We start from the raw sequence: 24,209 nt of genomic DNA, 5'->3' as shown, positions 1-24,209 counted from the left end.
GCCCTGAATTGCACTGACAAATTATACCAGCACAAGGCCATTTTCTTCTGGTTCAGGTTGTTAAAGAGGCGTCTAATCTGGCAACACTGGGCACATCAATCACTAGTGCAGAGAGTGGAGTTGACAGAATCAGACGCATTACAGCAAAAGAGTTATAAAGTCATGATAAACATTAGAGATGAGCCGGATACTCGGCTGAAACGAGTATCCGGTACGGATAAAGTACTTCTGCCGAGTTCGAGTATTATACGAGTAATACGAGTCAATATCTGTGCTCGGATTGAATGAAAATCATCATTGGGTATCTAATTGTGTCAGCGTTCTGTAATAGGCTAGTCACAGCGCCCCTCCCCTACACACATACAGATGTATTGTGTTGCTGTGTCTCGCTCTGCTCACTCACAGTCACACACAGAACAGCTCTCTGTCTCTCCCTCAGACACTCGGGTTCGCGGGTCTTTTCCGTTAACGTTTAGGGTTTCTTCAGCTTTTTACTTCGGGTTGTAACGTTAATAATACTTACTTACTAACCAGTAGAGTTCTGGTAAAAGAGGGTTCGTTCAGACATGGTGCTTGCTTGGTAGAATGCGACTCGCATTGCGTCTCTGACTGTCGGAGATTTTTTTTCTTTTTTAAACCTTCAGCTGTCTCTAACCAGGAACCAGACACTGAGTGTCTGACACGTTTTTGCTGTATTTCATAAAAACATAAAGGTAGTAATCTAGTGTTATAAATATTACAAATTAATTATTAAGCTACACACAATTTTAAGCTAATAAAAAAATAAAAAAAGAACCAAAAAAAAAAAAATAAAAATCACACTGATCATAAAAAAATTAAAAGTTAAAAAAGAAAGTTATGTTGTTCATTACATTTTACTTCATAATTGCACTGCATTGTTTTGTTTTCATTGTTGCAAAACTTCTGTAATATAGTTCCTTTGCTATCGTGATCAAAACCATTGATCTGAAGCTTGATCAATGCAAAAGCATTGATCCTGATGCTTGTCCTGTAAATATTTTTCTAATCAGCAATAAATATAACAATTTCTGATCAACCCATATCAATTGCATGCTTAAAATAACATACCGGTTAAAGCCCTGCCCATTTCAAGACAAGTCCCGCCTACTTCCGGGTTAGGCCCCACCCACTCCGAGTACAGGTACAGATACAGATCATTCATATGGTTAACAGATACAGATAATGCTGTACTCGCTCATCCCTAAAAAACATTGATTTTGTTTTTACTTTCATCATTGGATCTTCTGATTCATGGAAAGCTTTCTAAACCCACAGGTTCATGCTGGGTTTGAATGATCTTTGCATAAACCCCTAATAAAAATATAAACCATGAATGTAAATTACTTGTGTGTGCACTAGTACTGCCCTCAGGACTGGTGGAATTATGCAGATCTCTTTCAAAGTCAGTGACCTCCTATGTTTTTAAGATTTTTCATATTCAAATCAAGTGAAAGAGCCAAGATAAGCCTCTCAACCATGTAATTATTCCAAAGCAAATACAAATCAGGCTATCCTAAAAAATTATTCAAGAACTGAGGTACTGGAAAACTCAGCATAACACATACATATACTGTACAACACAAACACACGACAAGCATATATGCTCTGATTTAAACGTACAACCCATAATAGATAGACAGATATATCTAAAAGATATACAGCACACACACACCATCATCATCCCTGAGAAACTCGAAGTAATAAATTAAAGCCCAGCACACACACACACACACACCCGCATGCATGCACACACACACACACACACACACACACACACACACACACACACACACACACACACACACACACACACACAGAGGGAAGTATTATAAAAAGCATGCATATACACTGATTTCATATTCTAAGTCACACTCCCAGCTGTATTCAGAAGAAACAACTAAACAGCTAACTTTTAGTTAGAGCTAAACAATATCATTATATAATGTTAAAATTGTGATAAATTATGTAATATGATAAGCTGTGGAATAGCTTGCCTCCACCAGTCAGAACTGCTTCTACGTTTGCTGAATTTAAATCCATGTTAAAAACACACCTCTTTTCCTGTGCTTTTAATTGTTGTGTAATTTGTACGTGTTCTTTTATATTTATGTTCTTTTTTCCCCCCTTTTCTTTTAACTCTATGTACAGCACTTTGACCAGCTCAGGCTGATTTTAAATGTGCTTTATAAATAAAATTGAGTTGAATTGAAATCTGATGCTATGCGCATACCTACTGTCAATAGATATAAGATGCTGCTGAAGATCTATAATTTCACACTAGGGTAAACAGCACCGGGGCATCAGGAACAGATCATCAACCCCCTTTTCACCACTTCCACCTCCACCTCCGCCTTCCCCTTGAAACCCTGACACACTGCAAAAATTTCATCAGCACATTTGTCATTTGCCCCAAATTCATGAATATGTCCAGGACTGTTTTTTCTTGTTTCATTTTTTATTTCTTTTTACCATCACTATCATTTTAGTCTGAACAATAAATTGCAGACTTTTTTTTTTCAAAAATCTTGTACAATATAGAACAAACACCATATGTCCATTGCATGTTGATCTTTTCTCTTGTTAACATTTTTGTTATTTTATTTATCACGTTATCTTGAATTTTTCTATGTAAGAATGCATGTGAGCTTTAGAACTAAATAAAATAAGCTTTTGCATATAAAGTTTAAAATATTGTACCTTGACAGTTGAACTAAAATATTCAATTATGAATAAATCAAAGAAATAAAAAAGTAAAATAAATTAAGATAAAGTCTGGCATAGTTGCTACACTACTGAAAATTTGTGTGTGCTGATATTTAGTGACTTCAGCAAGAGATATTATTATTCCAGATGATTCTATTATCAGTCAACTGTCTAAACAAGGGGATTAGAAAACAGGGGATTTAGCAGTCAGAGACAGTGAAAAACAAATCCCACAGATCTCTAATTACATATTTATTTTACAATGAATCTAATAATACACATTATGTGTACAATAATTCTTTGTTATTTACTGGAGCCAGAATCTATATTTATAAGATCTATCACTTGACTCCATTTCATTTAGGGACATAATAACTGACAGAGGCAAATTGTGATTTTTAAAATACTTGGGTCCCCTGATTCTGCTCCTCTGACCCCTCGGCTCCCTAAAATCCATTTTGAGATCTATGAATGCAGACCAGTGGCAGTTGATGGTTTTTAAAATTAGGAAGCACAGTCGTCTGTTATTGAAGTATGTGACTATATATTTGCGTGTGTGTTCTGTTTAATCTGTTGGTCTAGGCTCCTGCTTTAATTCAGTCTCTATTTGCAAGATAGAGTGTTAAAATGCTTGTTCAAAAATGGTCAACGCAATTAGAAATGATGCACTAAAAGCAACTAGTCAGCTAGCCAGCGCTTGCTTAATCTAACTGAAGAAGGCAGTGAAGACCTGTAAATGAGCAAGATAAACCTATGAACAATCGAAATAGTGATAATTAAAACATAACTATACAATTTAGTAAAATAATGTATCAATTACAAAGATAAAGTAACAAGCTATACCTGATTCACCCGGCAGTGGAAATGCAACAACATGCAGCATCATGAGGAATTTGCTGAGCTGCTTCCTCTAGTGTAAAAGCTCTATTTGGTTGCATGCTCGCACAGCAAATTACCCTGACCTTAAATCAACCACATATCAAACTTGTGCATGAATGGAAAAACCAAGATACTTTGTCACATAAATTATAATAAGCACGCTGTGCTCCTTTGTATTGTAACAAGAAGATCCAGCTTTATATGAGATACTGCTAAACCACAATCTCAGCTCTTATTACATTTCTCCCAGTGCGTAAGGTTCTACAGTATATCTAAGCTGCATACATGAGCTTAGGAGCTGAGCTACAGAGAGAAAGTGCCATTTTATATGTCCAAACATACACTTACAGCATGATCATAGTTTAGAGATTTACCAGTCACCCATGGTGTTCTCGTCAACAGAGAGAGAGAGAGAGAGAGAGAGAGAGAGAGAGAGAGAGAGAGAGAGAGAGAGAGAGAGAGAATGAAAATGACAGATTGTGAGATTTCCATGACGTCATGCTTGTGAGGCCTAGTAAATACAGGCCTTCCCCGATCTCTCTTAACAGCATGGGCACATGGACAAACACACACACGCACACAAATCACTGCACACTTTCATTCCAAAACACCCACCATTTCTCTCACCTCCATCACATTACAGGTTTTTTAATAGCAATACGTTTGCTCAATGTTAAACTACATGTGTTTATACTAGTCCCTGAGTAAAGAGTAAAGGACTTAATGCTATCCTACTGTGAAGGCTTACTGAAATGTATAACTACATACAGGTGATATTTCTCATGCTTTAAGACGGGACTGCCATCTTTAGAGTAGAATAACAGAATAAAAATATTGATATTGGCTGTTCAGCTGTTATTAAATTGTTATTAATCAGCAGTTCAAAAGGTATTAGACTGGTAAATATGCTAGTGTTAGCTATTAGACTGGAAAATATGCTAGTGTGAGCTATTAGACTGGAAAATATGCTAGTGTTAGCTATTAGACTGGTAAATATGCCAGTGTTAGCTATTAGACTGGTAAATATGCTAGTGTTAGCTATTAGACTGGTGAATATGCTAATGTTAGCTATTAGACTGGTGAATATGCCAGTGTTAGCTATTAGACTGGTGAATATCTTCGCTGTCGGGCGGAAACCTTGTATGTCAAAATTTGGTCAATTTCATATGTTTTCACATATCGATGCTATTGGTCAGTCCCCACGTGGGTCTGTTATTTTTACAAGTTATTAACCAATCTAAAGTCTTAACCAATCTGTCCACCTCTTCCTCACTCCGTGGGAGAGCTTCGCGGCATATTTCTCCTCAAGAAGAGTCGCAACGAATCAACACGTCTTCTGAGGTAAATGTCCTCAAAACACTGGGCTCAAAAGAAAAAAAAAAATTTGACCCCCGCTAGGTCTGGTGCTCGTCTGAGGACAGGAATTTTTGCGCAAGACAATGCACTGCAACGCGGACTAAACCCTGTGCACTGCAGATAAGGTACGCCGTTTTTTTCATTTCCTGAAAAATAACGGTTTTGGAGATATGAGGATTCCGCCTGACAGCGACGATATGTGTGTTAGCTATTAGACTGGTAAATATGCCAGTGCTAGCTAAAATATTTGACTGGCAAAGTTGCTAGCATTAGCTATTAGACTAGTACAAATGCTAGGTTTAGCTAAAGTATTAGACTGGTCAAGATGCAAGCATTAGTTATTAGACTGGTAAAGTGGCTAGTGTTCGCTATAAGACTGGTACAGACCAGCTTTAAAGTCAAGTAACAGCAAAACAGTGAGGAACATCTATCAGCAGAGGAGAAGAATTTTATATTTACTTTCTCTCAGGGCAACACACACACACACACACACATACACACACACACACACACACACACACACACAGATGGTGGATATGTTTGAGGACACTGAGCTACTTGATCCAAAGTAAACAAAAACGGTTTCCATATTATTCAAACTAGACTGACCGCATGGCCAAATCTATTGTGATGAATACCACTTCTATAATTGCACCCTCCTCAGCCTGCCCCCTCTGCTTGTCACTTCTTTGTTTACAGATCTCTATGTGTGCTAAGTGGTAACTGTCATTTGGTGTCCTTTGAGATAAATGTGATTCAAACCATCATGAACGTGCACATGTACACATACAGAGAGAGATAAGAGATACGGAAAGATAAGGAGAGATGCAGGCAGCTCTAAACTCAATTCGACAGGACCTGCAATGATTCCAACTCACTCACACTCACTCACACACACACTCACTCACACCTGTTCACCTCATTCACTCACTCACACACACACTCAGTCACTTACCTCACTCACACATGTTAATCTCACTCAGTCACAAACCCACTTAGTCACACACACATACACAAACCTGATTAATATACAAGTTCCTTAATAAACACAAAAAAGTCAATATTGAGAACATGAACTTACAAATATCTCCTTCAGACCTCACTGACAACAATTGTGTCCCTATCTTGTACACTTCACTTGTTCACCTCACTCACTCACACACTCACTCATTCAGTCTCTCTCTCTCTCTCTCTATCTCACACACACACACACTCACGTTCACCTCACTCAGTCTCACTCAATGGACTTACATATATCAAATATCTCATTCAGATCTCACTGACAACAATTGTGTCCCTATCTTGTACGCTTCACTTGCATGAATAAATCTCTCACTATGGACTGGTATCTAGTTGGTATAGGTCATGTATTATGCAAAACAGCTCAGAACAACATTCAGCTCCATGTGTTCATTGTTTTTAAATGATGATACTAACTATAGCAGCAAAAGACACACTAACTACAGAAAGCCTGCTATCTAGTAAACATGACCAAGAACCACCTTCTTTCACCCTACTGTTATGTTTACTCTTTAAACCCTTTGGTACTGTTCAGGGGTCTCATTTATAAAACTGTGCGTTGGATCCCTACTAAAAGTTTACGTACGCCCAAAAGCCAAAAATGCCGTACGCCAAAAAAAAATCCGATTTATAAAACCGTGCGTACGCACTCCTCTAAGCAATGTTCCCTTTATAAATCACAGATCACCCACAGATGTGCGTACGTGAACCAGCCTCAAATCCCGCCCTGTACCTGCCCATTTTTAACCATAAATAGTCAATGCAAACAACTGCGCGGGCACGAGAGTGGACCTCATTATAATGAGTTTCCTCTATGCTCAGCGGGTTTAAAAATGGGTTGAGGAGCCAGCGTCTCAGGGGTAGCCACTGTCGCCTGCAGGTTATAATTATATTAAAAGCAACATTGTTATAATTATATTAAAAACAAAATTGTTAGTTTCTACTTTTTAATATTGTTAAACACACCAAGAAGCCAGCCATCACGTACTGCGCCTGCATTTAGTATGTTCCCTACACTGTTATGTGTCAAGATAAAGGAATCATGTGTTGAACCAGGCCAGCGTGCCACAATGTTTGTGAGGGTCATGTTGGAGTCACATATGATTTGCACATTAATAGAATGCACATGCTTTTCAGATGGTGCCCTTATAGCAACATGAGCGCAGTCAATTGCGCCGATTACATTTGGGAAACCAGACATTGCTGCAAATTGCATTTTAATTTCGGCCTGCTCTCGCACAGTGTAGGGGAACCTGATGTATCGACTACCCATATTAAGTATACCATTCAAAACGACAGATATTATGGCACTCAGGGATCTGTGATATACCAGACCTACAGGGTGAGATGATAGATTCCAATAGAATTATTTCATATACAAAAAGGTCTTAGACACAAAGTTGAGGATTACTTATAGTTTTTTTATATAAATAATTTACCTGTCTGCCAATTCCCGCTGGAAACAGCCGGTTGCCAAGAACCCCAGAGTGGTGAGGACTTGTATTTGGACTGGGATGGCATGGTTCCGGCGTGTTGCTCTCTCTAATACTGGACCCAATTCAACACATAGATCTAAGAGCACAGCTCTAGGGACTCTAAATCAGCTTATTAGCCAGTCATCATCATGGGCCAGGAAATCATCATGGTCCCTGAAAACTCGTTCTCTCCTTATTTTGCCATTGGCGTAATCCTCCAACACTGCCAGCAGTGCCATCATGAAGCATTACATACCCGGGTCACCGGAGGATTTATATGTTTCTAGCAATTAGACTGATCGTTAACACCTTGACAAAATCACAGAATTAATTTGTGGGCGAAAATTTAAGACGAAAATGTTATAGTGAACACATGCTTCTTCGTGACGGTTTTTTAACGAACACCGTAATAGTTAGGACCGATTGTGCTTCATGACTGTATTTGACATTGTATGTACAATTGTATGTATGCATTGTATTGTATTGTATGTACTTTGACATTTTATGATATATGTACATTAAGGAAAATATTTTGTTTTTACACTGTGCTCTGCATTTCTCTAATAAAAGGGTATTTCATGCTATTCTGTATCACATGTGGTCTCGCCATCTCCTCCTGCGCTCCCGTTGTGGACAATGTGACTGTAAGGCAGCGCTGATTATTCATTCATTCATTCATCTTCTACCGCTTATCCGAACTACTCGGGTCACGGGGAGCCGCTTCATTGGGCATCAAGGCAGGATACACCCTGGAGGGAGTATCGCTGATTATTATTATTATTTTATTTTTAATACATTTTGAATTACGTTTGGATTTTACTAGATGTATATAGCCTAAAACAATCGGCACAAATAACACTGTTGGATTTAATCTTCATGATAATGTGGATATAACGTATGAAATGGAGTGAAAATTAAATGTCATTAATTCTTATAATCGTTCTTCTCACATGTATTTTCTACAATCTAACTTCAGTTCACGACCTCACCATCTGTGTCGCCAATTCCCTTTGTCTCCAGAATGTGCGTACGCACGTCTCAAAGTTTGTTTAAAGGTGTGCACATTTTCCCGTCAAGTTTGTTTTTTATAGATCACAACATTTGCGCGAAAAATGGCGTACGCACGTTTCCAGCCCCGTTTTGTGCATACGCACGCTTTATAAATGAGACCCCAGGTCAAACCCAAGACATTACTGGGGTTTTAAAAACACTTCAGAAAAAGAAAAAAAATACATAAAAATAATATGTTGTCTTTAATGCCAAATGTTATTTATACTGTTTGGGATTGAGAAAAAGTTTGCAATTCATAGATCACATTTAACAATGAATGTGTGATTAGTTTTTGTGATAAAGTTATAATCTGTTTAATGAATGCTTACCTGAACACCACACAAAGGGTAAAATCTGTAACCCACACTGAAGCCTGTTGCTTTCTACAAAACTCTTAACAAACCTTCAAAGACAAAGTAGTGTAAACTTGTTTTAATCCAGTGACAGCTTGTTCCACGTCCACCTAACAATCACAATATCCAAAGATTTATTTTCCCCTCACAAACCAATATCAGACACTCCATAGGTCAAAGTCAGAGAATCCGGAACTGAGATCACATTTGCACTAGCTAAAGAGCTATTGCTAGCATTATTTATTTAAGTTCCTCACAAATAGTACCTTAGCATACTATAATTCTAATCTAAAAGCTCTCTTGATGTTCAGCACTCTAATGTTGTGATCTTGCAGAATCTGTCGTACTCTCTACAGCTTTGTTTTGTACTGTAAGTGGAGGCAGATAACAGAAGCTCTGCAGGAGTAACGTGACTTTTGGTGACCTTTCCTCTGCTTCACAGCTGGATTAACACATGTGGAAAAAAGGTGTGAAAGCCAACCAACAGCCAGGCATAAAACAACATAGATCTGCTGTAAGAGTCTAGAAAAAACAGACACCACTCATTCTCTGATACAATAAAATGGAATACTCTTGTGCTTCTTAGTACTGCTAATCAGAATTGTTTATCATAAAATGAATATTCATGAAAGAATTTAAAATGTAGCTATAACATTTGTACCACCTTCACTGACTGTTGTCCTGACCTGTTCTCTTGGTCAGGGAAGGTCAAGTTAAAAAGATCATATTTATCACTTGAATGCAGAATGTAGAAAAATGTAGAAAAATCCATTTTGTTGGCACTGTGTTTGAGATTGCTTTTATTTTATTGGTGAAGAAAAAAACATGAATAGGACACAGAATTAAAGCTTCTGCTCACCTTTTTACTGCCTCAATTAATATTTTAAGTCGAGTTTTTGTGAGTTTTTCATATTACTTTGCATCCAAATAGTCAAGTTTCTCAAGTTTTCTCTCGTTAATCCAGTCGATGTGATCAGCGATCGGATTTCAAAATCAGTTTATGGAGAGTAGAAAACAAATTTAAGTGTGATTGATATGCAAATAATGTGGTGACTGAGGTTACTAGTTATAAAAGTGTTGCCTTTCATAATATGCAAATGCCCTGTGGTATGAATCATGTGTATCATTACAGAGCTTGACACTTAGCAAGACAAAACCACTAAATCCTGCAGGCACAGGCCTCGATCCAGCTCAGCTGATCCATAAACTGCACAGCTTCCGTCTGGAGCAGGAATAGTCTCAAATACTGATTTGATTATTCGGAGTATAAGACACACCTTCCTGTCCACATTAACATTGACCTCAGGTAAAGCACCTATACAGGTGCACACAGCAGAGCTGCAGTCAACGTCACTGCTGGACTGAGAAACTGGTTCTGATCAAGCTGTTCCATCGATCTGTTGCTAACTATACACATGCCAGGTGGATAACAGTTAGTGAGTGCACATAATGTCACTGCTATATAGAAGTAATATTTGCTTGGTGGTGGTCACTTACAGTATACTGCTCAGTCAAGCTATTACAGTTAAGTGATAAACTGGCACCTCTCTGTAAAGTGTTAATGAGAGAATAAGCTGGACAGAGAACAGCTGTTACATCAGATCACTGTGTAGTTCTATGGCAGGCTGTGACTCTGCTTTCACACCATTTTTTCACACACATGTTGAAATCCGGGGGGGCACGGTGGCTTAGTGGTTAGCACGTTCGCCTCACACCTCCAGGGTCGGGGTTCGATTCCCGCCTCCACTTTGTGTGTGTGGAGTTTGCATGTTCTCCCCGTGCCTCGGGGGTTTCCTCCGGGTACTCCGGTTTCCTCCCCCGGTCCAAAGACATGCATGGTAGGTTGATTGGCATCTCTGGAAAATTGGCCCTAGTGTGTGATTGCATGAGTGAATGAGAGTGTGTGTGTGTGTGCCCTGCGATGGGTTGGCACTCCGTCCAGGGTGTATCCTGCCTTGATGCCCGATGACGCCTGAGATAGGCACAGGCTCCCCGTGACCCGAGGTAGTTCGGATAAGCGGTAGAAGATGAATGAATGAATAATGAATGATGTTGAAATCCAGCTGTGAAGCAGCAGAAAGGTCAAGAAAACCTGTTTCACTCCTGCAGAGGACCTTAGCCCATTTCAAATGTGTGACAGTCAGTTTTAAATAATCTGAAGGAAAATTTAAAGATCTGGAACATTATCTCAAATTATCTAGTCCTAGGAAAATGAGATTTATTAGCAAGGGAAAATATGGAGCTTTAGACTGCTTAGCATTGAGTGGTGGCTCAACTGGCAAGACTCTGGGGGTTACTGATCAGAAGGTCAAGGGTTCAAGTCCCACCACTGGCAAGCTGGCATGGTTAGACCCTTGAGCAAGACTTTGAACCCTCTCTGTTCTGTATCAAGTCTGACCCTGTGCGCTGTGAGCAATTTTGAACATCACAGTTAGCAAAATTTTTTACCTTATTTGTAATAAATGAGTTCTATTTGCTGATGTTTTTTAATAGTAGTTGTATAATAATAATAATAATAATAATAATAATAATAATAATAATAATAATAATAATAATAATAATAATGATAATATTACTTATTATTATCATTATTATTATTATTATTATTATTATTATTATTACTTTATGTAGTTGTTAGAGTAAAAAAACTAAGCATAACACAGTGGTAATATTATTATTATGAAACATGTTAGACCCAGTTTTCATGTCAGCACAAAAAAACATCTATAAGCTGCAGTTTAAAGAAAAACAATTGTACTTTTCTTTAACAAACATAGATTATTTTGATCAGATCAGATCCTGTTACACTCATACAAAACTCTCTTTTGCAACCAACTTCCCCCCAGCAGGCAATGGAAAAAGCTGTGGGTTTTTTTAAACGCTTGCTACCAGATCAAAGGCGGTGTGTGTGCGTGTGTGTGGGAGAGAGAGAGAGAGAGAGAGAGAGAGAGAGAGAGAGAGAGAGAGAGAGAGAGAGAGAGAGAGAGAGAGAGAGCCTGCAAGATGCATATGGTACTCATGTCTGAACAACAAATTTGAAGCAGCTATCTGTGCAATCAGACTGCAGACACAGTTACGGATGGTTCTGATACACTCATGTGCATGACCCTAAAAAAACTCACTTTTTTTCACATACTTGATCTCTTCCCCTTAAACACAAGCTAGAAAGCCAACCATGAGGTTAGCACTACCATGTATGAGGTCATACCTGTAAACAGTTTGACTGGAAGCAGCCCAGTGTACTAGGCTATAGGTCATGGCCTTGTTCCATTCATCTGTTTAAGGTTCAATACAAAATTGTAGAAGAGCAACGTTGGCCGCTTACCTGATAGAACTCCCTCAGCCATGTCTTCTGAAGGTTTTCAGGCTGTAAGAGGACAGGAAAGAGACAACAATGAGACAGTGAAATTATACATGTAAGCAGATTCAACAAGCAGAAAGCTGTTACTTATCATCATGTAAACAACACAGTTCAAGTCAAACATAAACAAGCAGAAAAATACATCACTGTCAAGCCTGTAGATCATGTTTACCTTCAAACTGAGTAAACCTTTATATCCAGCATGAATGTACAGTTGTACTGTATGTATGTTAATGGATCCTGATTTTAGAGAGATGTGTACTGATCTATGGGCTGTGTTCAAGTGTGAAATACTTCAATAGACTACATTCACCAGCTGATGTCCTGTTTGCCTGACAGCCTGGATTTTGTTATATTCCTATACTTGAATTAGTTTATTGAATGTATAGCTTGTAAATATTGCATTCACCACACTGAAGCGTAGCAGAGTACAGTAGCAACCACTGGAGATCAAGGTTATGGCAACTCAGCCACAAGAGTGCATTACACAAAATCTAGATTTATAAGTAAACTGTGCCATGTCCAAGTCACACCATGGATCAGTTTCAGTTCAATCTCTTATTGCTACAAAATTATAAAACTTTTAAGAATTGAATCCAACTCCAGCTTAGTGAGTCTTAAAAATAGAACTTAATCTGTGTCTTCACTCGATTCAGAACTCTGGTCTGATCCAGGGAACTAGTCCCAGGAGCAAAGGGACTGCAACTTAAGTAGTAAATATGGGGAAAGTCGGGAAAAGTAACAGAAGAGAAGACGGCACAATTCCCAGAGGTGCCTGAGCAGGCCTCTCTCTCTCTCTCTCTCTCTCTCTCTCTCTCTCTCGCTCTCTCTCTCGCTCTCTCTCTCGCTCTCTCTCTCGCTCTCTCTCTCGCTCTCTCTCTCGCTCTCTCTCACACACACACACACACACACACACACACACACACACACACAAAAGACTACACAGCTATATATGGACAAAAAAACACAACCTTGCTATTAGTCAGGGTCAGGGAGACAGTTAAAATTGGGTACACTAAATATGGACAGTAAGACAGCAGACACCAGTGGCACTTGTGTTCCACCTGTATGTCTGTGCAACTGGTTTGTGTTTAAGTGTGTCAGGGATTTAAAGAACCTGGAGGCACATCTGTCTGTTCAAAAACAACCAGCTACATTACATTATTAATTTTGTCTCTATGTTTGTCAAAGTCTATCCCCAGCACAGTGAATGTGTGTATAAGAATTAAAGAGCACAAGCCAAGCCCTTGTACAAAGTTTTCCCAAACACTGGACTAACAACCGGCCGCCCACTCACACAAGCCTACCCAAAACTACAAGAACTTTCACTTCTTTCCAAGATGTGGGTCTCAAACTGGATCTTGTCTGTACTTAGCAGCCCACAGGGTTTAAAAAAATATACAACTTTTGCACAATACACTCAGATGAAAGCAAGCTGTCTAATCAGACTGAAGATAGACATTATTCAGCAAGACAGAAACGCTAGCATCAAGACATTTTAATATCAGGATTAATTCATTATAAATTATTCAGATATTAATATAAGTAAGACCTTTATTAATCCTGAAGGAAATAATTTTGGCAGTACACAGCACACAAGAGAAATAAATATAAATGGAATATGCTACACATACAATCTAAATAAAAAGGTGCTTAGGTATTAAAAAATACAAATGATACTTGCAAAGATTTTAATAGCCTAGCATAAACAAAACGAGCAAATGGTTATGTGTAAATACTTTTAATAAACTTTCCAACAAATGCTACACTGAAGGGAAAAAGTTCACACAAAAGCTTTATATATTAATTCACAAGATCACTTTCTTTATGCTCATGACAATTACAAAATGAACCCTGGTCACTTGTATATTAAGCTGTTTAAGATAATATACAGGTAGATATAATATACTAATGCTTCAACCGGACTGCTAAGAATCAACTTCTAAACTAAAATAAATTTTATCTTCATGAACAGATCTTAATTAATGTATCTTCCTGATCATTCACTAGAACCATAGACCATAGAGCGACTGTAAAATCTACCCAAATGATTCCACTACAGTGACAAGTAACCAGTTAATCATAAAACCAATGTTTGATATTATGCACCGAACATTAAGCTCCCTATACAAACACTGACTAAATGTATAAAATAAATGCGAGGAGAGAGGGAGTCATTTCTGCATGCACCATTTCACTCAAAAACTCAACAATGAAACAGAGCACATAACTCAAAAGACCTAATTTCACCCTGAAGTGACTGATGAGATGGACTGGCATGTTTAATTATTTAAGTAGCTGTTAAAATTGTGATAAAAATATATCTGTTACGAGGCGGGAAAAAACAAAACAACAAAAGGCATGTCTGCAGGCCGACTGTTCATTTAACATCTATTGTCCATTTAACCTGTGTGTACATACACACACACACACACGCACACACACACACATGCACACACATGCACACACACGCACAATATCCTGACATTTATGGCATTTGGTCTTTTTATTTTTTTTTTAAATATATACATAAAACAAGTGCTAGTTCAATCATGACTGTAGTTCTGTGGAAATTAATTAAGAGTACACATGATCATATGTGCATGTTTGACAAAAAAGGTCAAAAGCATGAAAAGAAATCACATGTGCCATGTTAATCAGTACTCAGTAGCTGAACAGACACTTGAATGTCATCAAAGTGTTAGATATTTAATTACAGACGCCAGACTCACTATAAAGAAAGTGATGTGTAAAAGAAACCACATTTGTGTCAGTTTCTGCTTGGGAGTATTATATCAAATATTTTAATGAGAGGACACGGTGGCATAGTGGTTAGCACATTAGCATGTTCACACCTCTGGAGTATTTCCACCTCTGCTCTGAGTGTGTGGTGTTTGCATCTTCACCCTGTGCTTTGGGGATTTCCTCTGCGTTCCTCCCCCAGTCCAAAGACATTCACTGTATGCTGAGGGTGTAAACAGGTGTGTGTGAGAGACTAAACTGTGATAGGTTAGCACCCCAGCCAGGGGGTCCCCTGTTTCATGGCCTTTATCCCTGAGGTAAGTTCCAGGCTCTGTGCAGGATAAGCGGAATAGAAGATGCATAGATGGATGGATGGATAAATGGATATTTTGATATCCCTTTTAACTGTTAAGTACACATCCACAGCATCACAAGCATAAGCCAATACACTTCCACCACCTTTATGTAATTTTAAAGTTTAGAGTAATTAGCATGTCAACTGTTATAGTACAAATATGCTATTTGAGGGAGAGAGATAATTAAAAAAATTACTCGAGTCATTAGTCAGAACTGTGATCTAGGTATGTTCTTGGGATGCAGGTTGAAAAAAATAAGACAACAGGAACAAAGCAAGGAAACTTCAGCCTACAATATACTCACTCTCTTCTCATGAATAATTTTCTGAAGTTCTCTCATGACCAACTGCTACATAAACTGTAAATATACCAATATTTTCAAATATTGTGCATTTTTATATCAATCCTTAAGACTTTTTTTTTGACAACCGTCCATGTCTGTGTTTGATATTAACTATTTTCCAGTGGCTTCTTGTTTCTTAAAAAATATGAGTCAAAAAATACCACAGTGACATTTTGTGAGCTTCGATCAGTCAGTTAGTGAAGCATTAAAATGAGATCATCACAAGCTTTTAGAAAACTCTTGGTCTATTAAAAACTAGGTCTAGGTCTAGGTTTATCATGACACTATTACTACTCTTTCATAACAATTAGACATAAAAAAAACCCCACAAATTGAGAATTGAGACTAAAAGTCACAGCCATGATTGATTTGGATGCAAGACAAATTGCATCACCATAAAAAAACTGCATGGAGAAATTTCTGATTCAAATAATATTAGAGATTATATGTAATATCACTGAGCCAGCAAGTGCAAATATTATGCAGTTTAATTGTATATATTGATACAGAACTAGATGCCTTGCAGATATATGTATTACATGACTCTTGTCTTTGTAATAAAGTGTGCTTTATTTCTAGCTTGACTGACTGCTTTCACTTGTATAGCACTTCTGAGTCAGACCTTATGTTATGTTGTGGCTTCATGTCTCTGGTTACAATGTGTGCATGTGTATGTGTGTGTGACTGTGTGTGTGTGTTTTTAGCTGTGGCTGTGTCTAGGTTTCACCTGTGGCCGGTCAGTTAGTGGAAACAACAGCTCTGTACCTGTTCCTATTCCTATTCCTCCAGGTGAATGAATACAAATCTAAATTCAAACCTGAAGCACTTGTTGGTAATAGAGTCTATTGTATATTTATAAAACAGTTGCAGGATATCAGTGTTAAAGAGCTGTGACCTTGAGCAGCTGTGTATATAGGGTCGCTCTCCTCTTACAGAGTACCGCTCTCGAGAGGATGAGTGCAGAAGTAGGCCTTACTTTCTCTAGGGTTTCCTCCAAAATGAGGTCTGCACCTTCTCTCTGTTGAGCATCTGTTAATTTGCTGCTAATTAGAGAGTCTCCACTGAAGGAGGGCTAAGAATACCTCTGTAACTCGGTGAGGTAATTACACTACCAGTCTCTCTCTCTCTCTCTCTCTCTCTCACTCTCTCTCTCTCTTTCTTTTATGACCCAGTTCATATTTCTATCAATCAACTAAAATCCAGCTCAAACATCTGCTGCATGGTTCTTAAAACTCAAACCCTCAAAAAGTAATTCTTTATTTCAACACAAGCTCTATTTTAATGTATGCCTTTATTTTAAGGCGATTTAGAACTATTTAAAGGCAGGAATTCTGTCTTTTAAAAAAGTGAGTGTGTAGAGTCACTTGTAAAGCGTAGAGGCGCCAGCTCTCTAAAAATCAATAAAACCCCAACCTCCATTTGCCAAAACAAGTCCAACTCATTTAAAATGCATTTTAAACAAATCCGACTCATTTAAAATGCACTCACTGACTCATTCTCTCATACGTACACACACTTGTTTCTATGATACAGCAATTGCAAAAAAACACAAACCATGAGGCTGATTTAGAGGACTGTGCAATCCACCAGGAAAGCTGGGAATAAATCTGCATTATGCAATACTCAGCGTAATAAATTAAATGAAAGCAGTTCAGACTTGCTAACTTTATCCTTATTGAGCTGCTGAGAGAGAAACTGAGAGTGTGAGAAAGGAAGCGGTCATGTTCTTTGCCGCCAAATCTGAAATTACAACTTCAATGACTAATGAATCTGCTTCGCAAACTACAAGCTAGGTCATGATGTGATCATCCGCTGTGCTTAGAAGAATAAATGCCATTATTGTAATGCGTTCTTTACTGGAAAGCATGAAAAAACTGCATGAGCGTGGTAATCAGATTGGGCAGGATCGAATCTCTCTCGGTTTCCCAAATTGTAGCTATTCTTCTGTTCAATAAATCAAGGCAGGATGCAATGGCTGATTTATTCTTTGACTGGAAATATTTTTCATTATCTTAGTATCTTTTCCAACTGCTCAGACTACAGCACAATGGCCCCCCAACACCAAAAAAATTGTCATACATACCAATTCTTTCCTAATACTTGTTTAGACTTCCCCTGACCACAGTAACATTGTCTGTTCTTTATGAATTATCTGAGGATAAATATTGTCATTGATCAATGTAGAAAGATTTCTCAAGGTAGCATCTGGCCATCAACTAGCAATCTGATATTTATAATAAATAATTTTTTTCCAGATGCATAAAACATGATATACAGACACAGACAGATAATTTTATTTTAAATGTCTTTCTTTCTTTCTTTCTTTCTTTCTATTTGTTCTTACTTTACACAGTTTAAGGACAGAAATGTTCCCTGGTGGTTTGGTTTTGATGGTGTGATCCATCCTGACAAAGAGAACAACGTGACACGGGCATGTCTCCACAAAGCTGTCTTATTTACAACAGTGGAGCCATCCTGCAATTCCATTGTCCATTTACTAACAGCTTCACATACTGCAAAGTATAAGTGCCCCTGCGGTAGCTGCTGCTAAACACACCTACTCACTTCTTGATCCCTGCTGAGGACTGACCTTCCACTTCAAAAGCTTCATTACACTGCCTTCCTGTGTATACTGCCCAAGAGCCTCTACATCACACCTATATTTCTGCAAAGAAAACGGTTCAATATAATCTTCAAACTTAAAGCATGTGCTGGACAAATGTTGTGAAGTTGTGACAACACTTCACAACTCCCTCCTGATACTGTCTTCCTCTATGTAACAGTGTCATGCTATGCACAGAGGAGTGATTTTAATCAATTGTGTCCTTCACATGCACAAGATCTGTGTCGTGTCAAGTCAGTGAATTTAAAAATACGTCTAATCTAATTGGCACCCCAGGGTGTCAAGTCAGTATCAACCGTTATGTTACCTTCTATGTCAGAAGATACTGAATACTGAAATCAATATTATTGAATGGAAGCTGTTCTAATTTTTCCCCAAGTCTCATCACATCAGATCTGATCATATTCAAGGATCCTCATAGGAAGTTAAGGGACACATTGCCACCTTGTATGTTTGTGTGAATGGCGTAACATTTTTGCATATGTTTGTAATGCTACACTGAATGTTTCCTGGAAAGGTTTACAGCAATGCTCATTTATAATTAAGCAATATCGCACAAACAAGAGTGCAGACATACAGTACAGTAGCACAGCTGTAGGCACGAGCCAGCAGGAAAAGCGCTGTAGCTAATTACAGCCAAACAGCGTAACAGCAGGAATTTAAGTGCAATATTACTTATATATGACAGTTATACGAATAAGAAATTTATATTGAGATATATAACTGACACAATATTGCCAATTATATGTTTATTTTTGCTTTGCAAATGGAAATTGAACCCAAAAAAGACACACCTACTGATAGTTAGCTGGCTAGCCATTTCACAATGATTTGTATTTTATTGTTAAATGTGATTCCACTGAGTCTGGCTTCTCTTCTCCCTGTTCATCTTCATCTAAAAAGCTTTAATATTTCAAGCAAGTTTTACTCATGGAAAATGTATTGCATGCCATGTTCACAGATTATCTCACTAAGTATTAATGGATTCAGTGGGATTGTTGCAAGAAGTGTAATTTTACACAGACATGGAGCGTGATACAAACACTGAAATATAAATACTCTTATAAGCACTCTTGGTGGACTGGAACTAACTGTCTTATAATGTAAGCATAAGTCAGGTTTGTCCTCAGGACCTGTTTCACAGCATCCTATTCTCTATTGACAGATAACACATTATTAAATGACTGTCAAGTTTAAACAATGTAGTTAAAAATTGTATAAAGACAAAATCAGACCAACTTCCTGCATCCTGAAACTTGCTCAAAGGATTTGCTCAAACATCTCAACGAGGGTTCTGACAAAAACAGGTTTGCGAACACAATGGCATCAAAAGCTAGATTTACTGTAAAGCCGAACTCAATTATTGTTTTATGGCACAAGACTGTAGACAGTTTGAGCTTGCGTTATCATTCTTAAAGAAGTGTTAATGGTCTAAACCTAAAAGGAATACTTCTTTAGCAATGAAAATTCCCTGCACCCAATTTAGCAACATGAATCTCCAGTCACGTGAATGATCAAACTTTTTATAAAAATGATAACGTGTACATAAGCCTGCTTAATAAAACCCAACCCTAAATCTAATCTTAATTATTGTTATATGGAAGCTACAAATACCCTAAGCAAATGCTATAATAAAATATAGGTGCATAAGAGCCAGAGTCTTTGCTGGTACATGAACAGACACACACCTTAATCACTTCCTTTATCTGCCACTGGTGTCTGCTGACAACATGCAAAAGATTTCAGTAAAAATGAGAAGAAAAGCAATTTTATTTTTTTTTTAAAAAAAGGAAATTTATTAGGGAAGGAAGAAAATGAGCTGTGACTCTGGCAAAGCATGGTGGTGATATAATATCTCCTGAAATATAAACATTAATAATATATTTACCTAGACACATTCATACATATCGGTTTATGAGACTGCAATAACTGAAAAAAAAAAAATAAAATTAAAATGTGGTCCATTTAAATGTGACAACTGGATGATTTTATACAAAATTAACACTTAATTTATATTTAATTTCATTATATTAATCAGGTAACAGGGGTAGCAAAACAATCTTCAAAAGAAGCCTGTCATCAAGCTCCACATCACGGAAAGGGGGCTGCACAGTATCTGGGGAACATCAGCCAGGCTAAAAATACAGTCTGAACAAGGACAGAGCACTCCGATCCAGACAGAGAGGGAGAGAAACAGAAGGAAAGAGCAATCTCTGTTTGCTGTCTTTCCTTGTTTGGATTGTTATGGAGTGTCCCTCTTCAGCGAGGCAAGCTATGTCAATCCTCAGCAAGGGTCACTCATTATAGAACTAATTAGGCCGAGACCATGGAGAACGAGAGAGCAGCTAGAATTAATCAGTGGCCTTGACCCATTCTTCCTGAGACAATGAAGACACTGAGGCAACGATTAAGAAGGAACGGAAGATTGATAAGCAACACAAAATGCCTGCTATAAGGGTAGCACATTTTGGCACCATTAGTACAGGATATGACATCACACTAAGCCTAATTGCTACAGTGCTTTCCAGGAAGTTAGTAAGCGTAATAAAATAGCATTTTAGTCTAAATGGTAAGGTCTGGTTGATCTCTTGTACCACATCATTTCTCTAGAAGTCACAAATTAAAGACTCTCTTTAGTAAATGTGAAGATCTATACTAATGGAATGTCATTAGACAACTTGAAAGGCTTGTAATGCTAGGATGTGGCTTTAGCAGGAGAACAGGATGTTTTGTGGGCTCTTTTATGACCACCACATGAACCACAATGGCTTTACAACAGGCACTCAAAACACCAGATTTGAGATATTCCTGTCCACTCCAGCTTCAGTCACCGGTGCTCAAGGCTTTACTTTATAACTTTATAATGGAAACATAAAAAAAAAAAAGTCACTTGTGTTACAGTGGTTTTCACGGTCGCAAATTCTGCAGTTAGTGTGTGCATCCTGTCATTTAGAACAGGGAGTGGCATGAAATGGCATGAATCTCCAGCAGTGGGGTTAACAAAATGTAAAGTAGAAGCAGGGACAAAGCCACTAAATTAGACGTTGTCAGATCTGACTATATATTTAACTGCTCTCTTTAAGTATTTATGGAGATATGAGGTCACGGTTATATTTAACACTTGACCACCCGATATCTAATGTCTTCCTGGATGGTCAAAATATTTTTAATATAACTATTATGTAGCAGCAGTGAAGCACATCAGGTAGCATCTTCAGTCTCTGTGGCTCTAAGTGTGAATGAGTGTATGAATGTGTGTATACTGTATATGGTGCCTTGCGACTGACTGGCATCTGGTCAAGGGTATATTACTGCCTCAGTCCCAGAGTTCCTGGATAGTCCCCAGATCCTCTGCTACCAGGATAAAGTGGTTAATGAAAGTGAGTAATTTTATGATTTTAACAATAAATAAATTTGGTTTTTAAATTTTGAGTTATAAATGTTTATTCATAGAGACTTTTATTCACAGAGCCAAAGCAAACCATCATGTTTCTAAATAGGACTCATCATCAGTAGCAAAAGCCAATAGGGAGATCACATGGTCACATAGTTAAAGAAAAAAGTGCATTGTTAAATCAGCCACTGTGGTTAACTGACACAGTTATTTGGCTCCAGTGATGCAGACAGAATTAGCTTTACCAAGTACTGAAGAATTAGGCATTGTCTAAATTAAGACTACACCATATAAGTTCACAAGATTGGGCCTGGGATCATAACACAGTGGCATGAATACATGTTCACAGAAACATTGTTTTATACAGAATATTAACTTCCTGCCAAGGGCAATATACCAGAACGGTAGGAAAAAAGATTTCACTTACAAATAAGACATTTTCTCAGAAGGATCCCAATAATGAGAAAAGCACAAAGTTGGAAATTACATCCACATGGATTTCCACCAGCAAAAAACAAGAGTCTCTCCTCACATTTACAGCTAAAGTGTATTGAACTGAGGAAGACTACTCTATAATCATGCACAAGAACACAACTCTATAGAGAGATGAGCTCCAAATGACGATTAAGAAAGTTGTCTTTAAGTAGAGAAGATAAGGGAGAATGGAAGCAAGACATTGCCCTGAAGAAATTTGAATACCAGCAGAGGACAAAACCATGCTAATAAATATGACCTGTTTAGTCAAGAACACAGCAACAGCCTCAGGTTCTCCATCCACACACCATGATAGGTCCACTATCTATGGAACACTTTCCTGGTCACAAGCTTCAGAATCAAATCTACAACTTTATTGTTGCACATCAAACTGTTCAAAGACTTCCACTTCCACAGTATCTGCTTTTTTAAAGGTTTAAAAGCAGTGAAAATGGGTGCAAAAAATACCAAGATAATCTCCATGGTTTCTGACAGGCAACAGGAAATAGGTCTTTGGTTGGTCACCTATAAAATAGATTCTTCTTCTTGTGGAAATAAGTAGCTTTTGGTCTCATTTTGTGTCAGACTGGCTTGGTAAGACCATCAACACCATAACCGCATAATGAATATTAGACACATATAGACGTCCTATTTTCTTGTAGTCTTCAGATTGTGTGCCACCTCCTTTGATGTAAATGGTTCATTCAAATAAAGTTAAATGAATAAGAAACGATGGCACCGTTTTGATTAGTTATTCAAGTGCTATCTTACTGCCAGCTGCAGTACAGTCATTAAGGGTGGTGATGTTGTCACACTTGAGCATATATCTTCCCAGTATAAACAACCTTAAGAGGAACCAGACATAAAAGGGAACCAATTCTCATGTGGATAGTATGATAAATAATTTCCTTTCTATACAGTACATTATATGTTCAAATGCTATTGTGTAACCAGGATCTTTTGAGCAACTTATGGTTTGAGAATAAGCCATTGTAAATTCATTTTCGTTTTAACAAGAAGCCGTTTCTTTTGAAATGATCATACGTTCAATGATGGAGACTTGAATGCAAAAATGATCCTGGCAACTGCAGTCCATTCAAATCCCACACTCAGAAGACACTGTCTTAAAACAAGAAAAAATGTAGAGGAAATTCGGTTCTCTGCCCGACTTCTCCCTAAGGAATATATACGGTGTCTAAGAAATAGTGATGCCGATTTCTCCAACTTTGGACATAGTCACTTCTCGAGAGGTCAAGTACAGACTCACAAGGCCCCAAAGGACCTGCTCAGGACTATAGTTAGTCTGTCACAGATTAAAAACCCAGGAGTCACTGAGGTCAATATTGTTTACTGGTTCAGAAGTAGGGATGTTACGTTTTGAAATTTTCGTATGATAACATCATATTATCATGGTATTAATCGGCCATTAAAAACACAAGCCTGCGGTGAGCATTAAAGGAAAAATGTATTATGAAATGTGTTTATTAAAGCTGTAATGGATTACTGTAATGGATTACTTGTATAGAAAAACAGTCGCAGTTGGACACAAAAAGGGATGAGAACCACCAGAGTAAGGATGAGTCAATTGTAATGTAGTCCTCCTGGTACACTATGTCTAACTGTGAGACTCTGACCCTATTCAGAAGAAATAAACGCTCATTGTTGTGATCTCAGCTGGTCTCAAGTGTTTAAAGACATTTTGTCACACGCTTTAGTGGTTACTCTCTGATCGTTCTTGGCACAACAGTGCATGTGGATGTCTCGTTAATGTGTGAATTAGTCTCAGATTTGATTTTGTCTCCGCTTATGTCACATCAGATTACTTGTTCAAACTGTATAACCTTCCCTGTACTTCACATCAATCATTCCCAGTTACTGTCTATCTATGATGACATCTTTGATGATAGACTGTGATGTAGTGCTGATGGTTCATTCAATTTTATTGCTATTTTTATATAGTACATAAGAAAAATCCTTAAACAATTTTTTTCAGTCTGAAAAAAAGGCTTGTACTCTGTGTCTACAGACTAGTTAAAAAAAAAGACAATTTCTGCTGACT

At 37.8% G+C, this 24,209-nt stretch overlaps 1 protein-coding gene across 2 annotated transcripts in view; it reads right to left on the bottom strand.

The window, feature by feature from the left end:
• Positions 1 to 24,209, bottom strand: part of LOC132847458 (inositol polyphosphate-5-phosphatase A) — a 150,381-nt gene that overhangs the window by 103,593 nt on the left and 22,579 nt on the right. For both annotated transcript variants that reach the window (XM_060872755.1, XM_060872754.1), the window contains exon 2: positions 12,183 to 12,224. In XM_060872755.1, the coding sequence (XP_060728738.1) occupies positions 12,183 to 12,224 (42 nt within the window). The remainder of the gene's footprint in view (positions 1 to 12,182; positions 12,225 to 24,209) is intronic.

Source organism: Tachysurus vachellii, chromosome 6 (assembly GCF_030014155.1).
Source record: "Tachysurus vachellii isolate PV-2020 chromosome 6, HZAU_Pvac_v1, whole genome shotgun sequence".
NCBI classification, from domain to species: domain Eukaryota; kingdom Metazoa; phylum Chordata; class Actinopteri; order Siluriformes; family Bagridae; genus Tachysurus; species Tachysurus vachellii.
This window is presented reverse-complemented; position numbering and strand designations above follow the sequence as displayed.